Source organism: Prenolepis imparis, unplaced genomic scaffold (genome assembly GCF_030444845.1).
Source record: "Prenolepis imparis isolate NDT839.2.m4 unplaced genomic scaffold, iyPreImpa1.0 SCAF_7, whole genome shotgun sequence".
Lineage (NCBI taxonomy): Eukaryota > Metazoa > Arthropoda > Insecta > Hymenoptera > Formicidae > Prenolepis > Prenolepis imparis.
This window is the reverse complement of record NW_028141165.1, coordinates 18,692,507-18,702,819: the sequence shown is the minus strand read 5'-3', so window position 1 is coordinate 18,702,819 and position 10,313 is coordinate 18,692,507. Positions and strand designations below refer to the sequence as shown.

Below are 10,313 nucleotides of genomic sequence, written 5' to 3'. Positions count from 1 at the left end.
ATTAAAATATATTAAAGGAACAAAACGAGTGAGTGTAAATAAAAACCTCCTGCCTGACCGTTATACCTTTATAAAAGGTGATCTCAGCGAATCAACTGCTCAGTATCCGAACATAAAATTTGGTCCTTCGAGCCGGATTAATATCAGGAAAAAAGTGCTTACGACTCTCGAGATCAGAATATTATTTATTCTGCGCCACGATGTCCACGATCCAAGAGCTACTCTCGCTACAAGAACAACTGATGTATGCGGTCAAGCGGATGCTGCCAAATTATAAAAAACTTGGACAAGCTAAGATGACTCCAGCTTTGACGAAACAACGTCTTATCACCCTCAATGACACCTTCCAAAGATGCCAGGAACTGGATGGCAAAATCTGTCTTCTTGCGGACGCAACCTTAAAAACGACCCACACCTATTTCAAGGACGAGAGCTTCATCGCTTGCGAGGAACATTACTACGAGGCAGTTGACTACATGGCCGAAGAGTTGGCGAAAACCGAGCCTATCGATTTTAATTCTACCAGTCACGTAAGTCGTCATGAGGATTTATTCCAACCCTCGGTATCGCATCTGCCTACGATCAACCTGCCGACCTTTGACGGAAGTTTCGACAACTGGGAAGGTTTCCGCGATAAATTTAAATCTATCATTCACGATGATCCACACTTGTCGGATCTCAATTGCCTGCATTATTTATGTTCGTGTTTAAAAGGGGATGCAAGTAACGCGCTTCACGATATCGATCTTATCGAAACTAATTATACTCTTGCGTGGACTCGTCTTACTTCGCGGTATGAAAATAAGCGGAAATTGATTACGCATCGTTTGCAAACCTTATTCAATTTGCCGACGGTTACGTCTGAGACTTCCAAAGACTTTCGTGATCTTCGTGATCAAATCAATAAAGCGATCCATTCGTTAAAAAATCTCGGGCGACCGGTCCAACAATGGGACGATATTATGGTGTTTCTCGCTGTGCAAAGACTCGACAAAGCAACAAAAAAAGCGTGGGAGCTTAAGCTCGGGAAATCTGTCGATTATCCAAAATATAGTGAGCTCGATGAATTCCTTGAATCTCGAATTTGTGGGTTAGAAGCGATAACGTTACCGAGTACGAAAGATTTATCTAAATTTCACAAAAGTAAATCTATTGCGTCACATTTGGCTTCCACCGTTAATTTGTCGTGTCCGAATTGCAAGGCGAATCATTTGCTACACCAATGTCCTACGTTTATGAGTCAAACTCCATCACAAAGTTTTGAGTTTATTAAAAAATGTAAACGCTGTATTAACTGCTTCAGTGCGAAACATTTGTCCGTTAAAGATTGTACGAATTCTCACGACTGCAAACAATGTCATAAGAGACACCATACTTTATTACATTTTGACACCGCTGTAAAACAGAACGACTCAAAACCAGCGTCCGCTTGCACGTCAAACGCTACCGTAACCACGACTGCTGTAACGTCGCATTTATTATCGAAAACCGTGATGCCAAAATCGAACGTTTTCCTAGCAACAGTGCGCGTTCGGATACAGTCTTCAAATGGACGCCGCGTCACAACCCGCGCCATCCTCGATCAAGGGTCAGTCTCGACTTTCATTTCCGAGTCGTTAGCGCAAAACTTACGTCTCCCACGAGTCAAACTTTCCGCGCGCGTCACCGGAATCGGAGACACTCAAACCGTCGTGCGTTACGCCGCCGATATTACAATAAACTCCGCGTATCACGACGGGCCGGCTTATTCGACAACCGCGCTGATTCTTAAAACTCTCACGAGTTATACACCTCAACGAAGCAACACGATGTCGCGTTGGACACATTTATCGGGACTCGAATAGCCGATAGAGAACCCATGAGTCATGATCCAATCGAAATTATAATCGGAGCAGATTTGTTCAGCATGCTCATTATGGAAGGTGTTCGCAAGGGCTCTGATGATGAACCTATCGCGCAACAAACCGCATTCGGTTGGATTTTGTCCGAATCCATCTCGCCAGGCCCTATAAGCACCCTCAACCCAATGCATGTTCATGGAACCATTCTCGAATCTCTTGATTCTCATCTCCGTCAATTCTGGGAGGTTGAGGACATTCCATTAAGATCTTACATTATCTCTGAAGAACAACGTTGTGACGACCATTTTATCGCGACACATACGCGCACCGACAACGGACGTTACCGAGTAAAGTTACCGTTTACAAGTGATCCGCCGCTTTCATTAGGTGAATCACGCCCCGCGGCCGTGTCCAGCCTCAAACGTGTTGAGCAACGTCTTAAGCGAAATCCAAGACTCGCATCCGATTACCAAGCCTTTATGTACGAGTACGAGCGCCTCGGTTACATGGCCAAAGTACCGAAAACCGACTTAACAGTCGATCCTTCACACGGATATTATATTCCGCATCACGCTGTTTTCCGCGATAACAGTACGACTACACGGTTACGCGTAGTTTTTAACGCGTCTTGTCGGTCTTCAAACGGCGCGTCCCTTAATGACCATTTGTTAATTGGTCCGAAGCTTCAAGCCGACTTAACCACCATTATAATGCAATGGCGTCAGTATCGCTACGTGTACACCGCCGATATCGCTAAGATGTATCGCCAAATCTGGGTCGATCGTCGTGATACCAATTACCAACGAATTTTATGGCGCGCCTCTCAAAGCGAAACAATAAAAGAGTACCGTCTTCTTACGGTCACGTACGGTACAACGAGCGCACCTTACCTCGCTCTACGCGTATTAAAACAACTCGCGAAGGACGAAGGTGCCTCCTTTCCGCTCGCGCTCCAGGTGTTGCGTCATCAAATCTATGTGGACGACTGCGTCTTTGGAGCCGATGACAGAGTGCTAGCGCGTCAAACTCGTGACCAGTTGATAGCTTTACTAAACAAAGGCGGGTTTCGATTACGCAAATGGGCAAGCAATTGTCCCGATCTCTTATCCGACATTGATCCATCCGATCACGGCCTGGCTTGCGACAAACTTGTTCAAACCAATGAGTTTCTTATCGTTCTGGGAATCACCTGGAATCCTACCCACGATGTGTTTCAATTTCGCGTTTCAACATCTCCGAATCTTCAGCCAACGAAACGATCCGTTCTTTCAATCATTGCCAAATGTTACGATCCCCTCGGTTAGGTCGCTCCGGTGATTGTTACGGCTAAGATTTTTATGCAACAATTATGGTTATTAAAGTGCGATTGGGATGATTCGTTGCCTCAAAACATTCTCGATCAATGGTTGTCGTATCAGTCAAATCTACCGCGTCTCGAGGAGCTCCAAATTCCACGTTGGACAACCTACGGGTCGGACACGATGCATCTCACGTTGCACGGCTTCTCAGACGCTTCAACAAAGGCATATGCCGCGTCTGTCTACATCCGGTTAGTCAATAACGACGGATCGGTTACCGTGTCGCTTCTTGTCGCCAAGACTAGAGTCGCTCCGCTTAAAACGATAAGTGTTCCAAGCTATCAGCCGCTTATTTGTTAGCTCAGCTCGTGAAATTCGTGCAATCAGCTCTTAAAATGCAAAAAGTCGAATACCATTGTTGGACGGATTCGACAATTACGCTCGCGTGGCTCAAGCGGTCCCCGTCGCATTGGAAAACATTCGTCGCAAATCGTGTCGCAGCAATTCAAACGTTACTTCCCAACGTTACATGGCGTCATGTCCCAACGGAGGACAATCCAGCGGATTGCGCGTCTCGCGGTTTATCACCCGATCAAATCATTAACTTTCGCTTATGGTGGTCCGGTCCTTTATGGTTGAGACTCCCACCCGAAAATTGGCCTAACTCGAGCTCCACGGTAATTCATAACGCGTCACTAGAAGAGCGGAATCCATTCGTGATCTGTACTGCGCGAGTCGCGGAAAAATGGAATCTCGCTTCTCGCTTTTCATCATGGCCACGATTACTCCAAATAACAGCCTATATTATCCGTTTCGTAAATCGAGCGCGCTCTACTCATCGTGCACGATCGCGCGATAATCCTTCCGTTAATTTCATGATATTACGTTCGGACGAAATCCAAGCCGCTAAAATTCATTGGCTAAAAACTATGCAATCAGAGTTATTTCCGGATGAGCTAACGAGTCTAGCGCAGAACCGACCGCTGAAGAAATCTAAATCTTTAGTATCTTTCAATCCGTACATGGATTCCGACGGACTCCTCCGCGTAGGAGGAAGACTCCGTCATTCTCATCTCCCAGAAGCAATAAAGCATCCAATCCTTTTACGATCCCATCCGCTCCTCTCCCTTCTCATTAATCATCATCACCTAAGGACTTTACATGGTGGCTCACAGCTTACCCTCGCATCATTGCGAAATGAGTTCTGGATTTTACGCGCTCGTGCGACAGTTCGGGCCGTTCTTTATAAGTGTGTTCCATGTACGCGTGAAAAAGCCGAAATACCAGTCGAACTCATGGGTGATCTACCGGATGTAAGAGTCAACCGTTCTCTTCGTGTTTTTGAACATACGGGTGTTGATTACGCGGGTCCGATGTTAATACGCGCTGCGCCCGGCCGAGGCCACAAGGCTCACAAAGCTTGTATAGCTCTGTTCATTTGTATGACAGTGAAAGCCGTTCACATTGAACTAGTAAGCGATTATACGTCTTCCACTTTTATCGCTGCTTATCAGCGATTTATTTCACGACAGGGATTGCCAAGTGCGACGTATTCCGATAACGGAACTACATTCCACGGAGCCGATCGAGAAATGACCAAGGCGTATTCAGCGGCTGTTCGCGATCCTAACTTTTTAAATAAACTAGTTGGTGACAAAATTACGTGGCACTTCATTCCTCCCTCCGCGCCACATTTTGGTGGCTTGTGGGAGGCTGGTGTCCGGAGCCTTAAGCATCACTTAAAACGATGCATCGGTAATCATACATTCACCTTTGAAGAGATGACCACGTTTCTTTGTCGAGTCGAAGCGTGTTTAAATTCCCGTCCGTGTTTAAATTGCTCCGCTTTCCGACAACATCGATGATTATCAGCCGTTAACCCCCGGTCAATTTTTGATCGGTACTCCCATTATCGCGCTTCCCGAATCGAGCTTACTTAATCTCAATGAAGCTAGATTGTCACGTTGGCAACTCGTTCAGCGCTCTACCGAAGGTTTTTGGAAGTCATGATCTAGCGATTATTTGCATTCCCTGCAACAAAGGCCAAAATGGCGCACCATACAACGTTTGGCCAGCGTCAGTCGAATTGTCATGTTACAAAACCCCACGGCACCGCCGAGCCAATGGGAGCTTGGTCGTGTCACGGCGTGTCATCCAGGAGATGATGGCTTGACTCGAGTTGTCACTATTAAGACAAGCCGTTCTGAGTACAAACGGCCGTTATCGAAAATTTGTTTCCTACCGGTGGATATTAATATCGAAGATCAAAAGCCACCCGTTACGGCGGGCGGAGACATTCCGTGACACAACCATTATATATCAAGTGTACCTGATCGCCAAACTCGTTGAACTTCTTGTATAATTGTAATACGTCGATGGTTAAGATTGTTACCGAGTTTCCGTTACGGTTGTTTTGTTACATTTTGTTTCTCATTTTGCTTAAATCGTTTTCGAATGTACTCATTCAAGGCGGGCAGTATGTTTCGGAATCGTTTATTTCATGATTATATTATATATTTCATGCTCGCAGTTATTCGGCTTATTTTGGCAAGTCGGCCGGCATTCTTCGGACGATCATATATTGTTACCGCGCTCGCACGAGTCGATCACGCGCGTAGCATACCGTCAGAACGACAACAGTTCATGTCTTTCGCAGTTTTTCTTTCCGTTCGGAAACGACTGTGCCGAACTTGCCTGCCGGAATTCACGACATTTAGATTACGATCACGCGTCGAGCAGTAAACAACGACAGACTGATACGCGATTCACGTCAAGATTCACGAACCATTAATATTTCGAAAGTTCAGACCATTACAGACCGCTCGCCTAAAGCGAATCGTTTCATTTACTGCAATTTTGGTGCTATTAAAATATATTAAAGGAACAAAACGAGTGAGTGTAAATAAAAACCTCCTGCCTGACCGTTATACCTTTATAAAAGGTGATCTCAGCGAATCAACCGCTCAGTATCCGAACAATATAATATAGGATTAATATATTTATATAGTTTATCACGACATATTTATATAATATATAAAATGCCAAGACGTAGAATTGAACGTACTTCAGAAGAAGAAGAAGAATTTCAACAACGGCAACGTGAGAAAAGAAATGAGTATCAACGACGTCGTCGTCAAATTGCGAAAGATAATAAATTACAAACGACTAATTCTAGAAATCATATATTAAAATCTAATAATGAAAGAATAGAGGAAGAATGCATTGCGGGCTGTTCAAATGAAAATTATGATATTGAGAAATCAAATTGTTGAAAATTCCAAAAATAAATATTAATAAAATCAGCGACGTGTGGAATATCAAATCCACTACCGATCACGGCAAAAGAAACAACCTCTTTAAAATATTAATACAATTGCATTAAAAGATGTAGTTGAATATTATATAGGGAAGTGACTTGTATACATTGTAATGCTAAACATTTTGCAGCTGAAAGAATTTCTAATAAAGGAAATTCATTTCATGATTGCTGTAATCATGGTGCAGTTTATCTGCAACCATTGCCTGATTTACCTGAATTTTTGCGTTCTTTATTTGATGGAAGTCATTTTAAATCAAATAATTTTTTTAAACATATTCGTAGTTACAATGGTTCATTTTCTTTTGCATTATTCAATGCAAATCTGGTTAACATTCAACAAAGACGACCTGGTCCATATTTCAAAATACAAGGGCAAATTTATTATCAATTTAATACAGCATTATATGCTGCACAAAATGAAAGTCCTACTTATGATCAACTTTTTATTGTGGATTCAAATGAAGCTATCAGTCTTAATCAAAATTCATATTTAGATTTTGAAGTTGCACAAAATCTTCAACATATAATGCGAGAATTTAATGTATTTGCTCAATCTTATCAAATGATGGGTGAAGAATTAGAAATTCAACGGCGTTTAGAAATTGAATCAGGTGAATTATTACAAGAATTACAATTATTATTTACTTTAAAGCCAGGTATGGATCGACGTCGATATAATGCTCAAAGAACTAATGAAGTTGCTGCTGTTTTTAGTACTACTGCTGACGGAGAAATTCCAGAGTCATACGTTACAATACGTAATAGAAATACTAAAACTTTACAAAATGTTAGTATTATGGACCCAAATGTTGAATCATGGATATATCCATTGTTTTATCCAAACGGTACTTAAGGATGGCATCGTAATTTAACAAAAATAAATAGTGATAGACGAATAACTAGAGGACAGTATATTAAATATCGTATGGCTATTCGTGATCAATTTAATGTTTTTTTATTAGGACGTCGCTTATTTCAGCAATGGCTTGTAGATAGTTATGTAAAAATTGAAAAAGATAGAATTGATTATTGTAAAAATCATCAAAAAGAATTACGTTCTGAAACATACCAAAGTTTAAAAGATTATTTACAAACTACGGTGAATAACTTAAATGGACGTATTGGAAAAATGGTTATACTTCCTTCCACGTTTATTGGATCGCCGCGTAATATGTTACAAAATTATCAAGATGCAATGGCAATTGTTAGTAAATTTGGTAAGCCAGATATTTTTATTACTATGACTTGCAATCCAAAATGGCGTGGAATCGAGGAAAATCTGTTGCCTGGTCAACAAGCTTCTGATAGACCTGATATTTGTGCTCGTGTTTTTAATATTAAAAAAGATTATTTAATTAATTTAATCGTAAAGCAAAAATTTTTTGGTGAAGTAGCAGCATTTGTATACGTTATTGAATTTCAAAAACGTGGTTTGCCACATATTCATATGTTGATTACTTTAAAATACAATTTTAAAATAACTCCACAGATTGTTGATAAATACATTTCTGCTGAAATTCCTGATCCTGATGAAAATCGTATTTTACATGATTTAGTTATGAAACATATGATTCATGGACCTTGTGGCGATTGGTGCTTGGTAGATGGACGTTGTTCAAGACACTTTCCAAAACCTTTTCTCGAAGAGACTAAAATGGATGAAGATGCTTATCCTTATTATCGTAGACGAGAGAATGGTAGAAATTTTGAACGTCCTGGTGGATATATAGTTGATAATCGTTATGTTGTTCCATATTGTCCTATTTTATCGATTATATTTAATTGTCATATTAACGTTGAAGTAGGTTCAAGTATTAAATCAGTTAAATATCTGTATAAATATATTTATAAAGGACACGATGTTGCTGCTATAACCGTTGAACCAATAACAGAAAATGTAATTATTGATCATGATGAGATACATAATTATATCGAAGCTCGTTATGTTGGGCCTGTAGAAGCCATTTGGCGTATTCTTGGTAAGAAATTACAAGGTAAAAGTCATGCTATAATGCGTTTGCCAGTTCATCTTCATAATCAACAAAATATTATAATCGAAAATGAAAATATTAACGACGTCATGACATCTGCTTTCAATCAAGTTACTATGTTAATAGATTATTTCTCATTGAACTTACGAGATGAAGAAGCAAGACAGTATTTATATGTAGAAATTTCAAGTTATTATACATTTAAAAAAGAAAAAATTAATGGTAGAAATATATCGCGTTGGGTTAAACGCAAAAGTCATTATAATTGTGTAGGACGAATATATTCCGTTAGTCCAACACAAACAGAATTATATCATTTGAGATTATTATTACTTAAAGTAAAAGGGGCTACAAGTTTTAATGATTTGAGAACTGTAAATGGAGAATCTTGTCAATCATTTTCAGCGGCATGTTTGGCCTTAGGATTAATCGAAGATGATGAATGGAAACGAGCTATGAATGAAGCTGTTGGATGGATGATGCCTCGACAACTTCGTAGATTATTTGTACGTATATTATTACATTGTCAGCCATTACATCCTGAAGAGTTGTGGGAAAATTTCAAAGAAGCAATGTCTGAGGATTACGTTCGACATTTTGGCATGTTACAAGGACAAAATAAAGCTTATATGCAAATTAACAGTATGCTTCGTGCTGAAGGTAAAAGTCTCTCTGATTTTCCACAAATGGAACAATTAATAGAAAATAGTGGAGAGGAGGATTACATGACACTTGAAGAAGATATGGAAATAGGCACCAAACAATATAAACAATTAAATGATAAGCAAAAAGAGATAGTTGATCTTATATTAAATAGATTAGACAATAATAATAATCATAATAATTGTTTTTATATTGATGGTCCTGGTGGATCAGGTAAAACATTTATATACAAAACTATCTATCATTTAGCTAGAATTAGAAATAAACGTGTGTGTACAATGGCTTTTACGGGTATTGCAACGACATTATTACCTACTGGAAAAACAGTTCATAAGATATTTGGATTACCGGTTCCATTATTTGCTGATTCATCATCTGCTATTAAAATACAATCTAAAGAAGCTCAATATTTGAAGGAAACTGATATTTATATTTGAGATGAAGTACCAATGGCACCACGATATGCTTTAGAGATTATGAATAGAACATTATGTGATATTATGAATAATGATTTTCCTTTTGGCGGAAAAATTGTTTTATTAGGTGGTGATTTCAGACAACTTTTACCTATTAAATTACATGCTACTCGAAGTGAAATTGTAAATCTTTCTATTAAATATAGTTCAATTTGGAAGAATTTCATAAAATTCTCTTTAACACAAAATATGCGAGTTCTCCCAGAGGAAATTGAATTTGCAAAATTTTTATTGGATATGGGAGATGGTATATTAAACGAATTAAATGATAATATACAAATTCCTGAATGTTGTGTAGCGCCTATCAATGCTGATATTGTAGAAGATATATATGGTGATTTAATACGAAAAAAGGAGTTTGTAAAAGTAGCTAAATGTGCGATACTTTCTGCAAGAAATGTTGACGTAGATGAAATTAATAAAAAAGTTGTTGAATTATTAGATATAGCTGATGAACGAATTTATACAAGTGTAGACAGTTCTGTAAATGGTGACAATGATGACATTGGTGAAGCTATGTTACCAGAATATTTAAATAGTTTATCTCCATCATCTCTACCTCCACATGAATTGCGTTTAAGAAAAAATTGTATCATTATGTTGATTAGAAATCTTAGTATCAATGAAGGTCTTTGCAATGGAACAAGATTAATGGTTATAGAACTTGCAGATCATTTATTGAAGTGTAAGATTTTAACAGGTGACAAAGCAGGAGATATTGTGTT

The 10,313-nt window shown here is 39.3% G+C and overlaps 1 protein-coding gene across 1 annotated transcript; it reads left to right on the top strand.

The window, feature by feature from the left end:
* The first annotated feature begins 200 nt into the window (after positions 1 to 200).
* Positions 201 to 1,844, top strand: LOC145938722 (uncharacterized). The gene has a single exon (XM_083042480.1). The coding sequence runs from the start codon at positions 201 to 203 to the stop codon at positions 1,842 to 1,844; it is 1,644 nt and encodes a 547-aa protein (XP_082898606.1).
* Positions 1,845 to 10,313: the final 8,469 nt, after the last annotated feature.

Coding starts and splice junctions, on each gene's coding strand:
- LOC145938722 (XM_083042480.1), top strand. CDS start 201: ATGTCCACGATCCAAGAGCTACTCTCGCTACAAGAACAACTGATGTAT.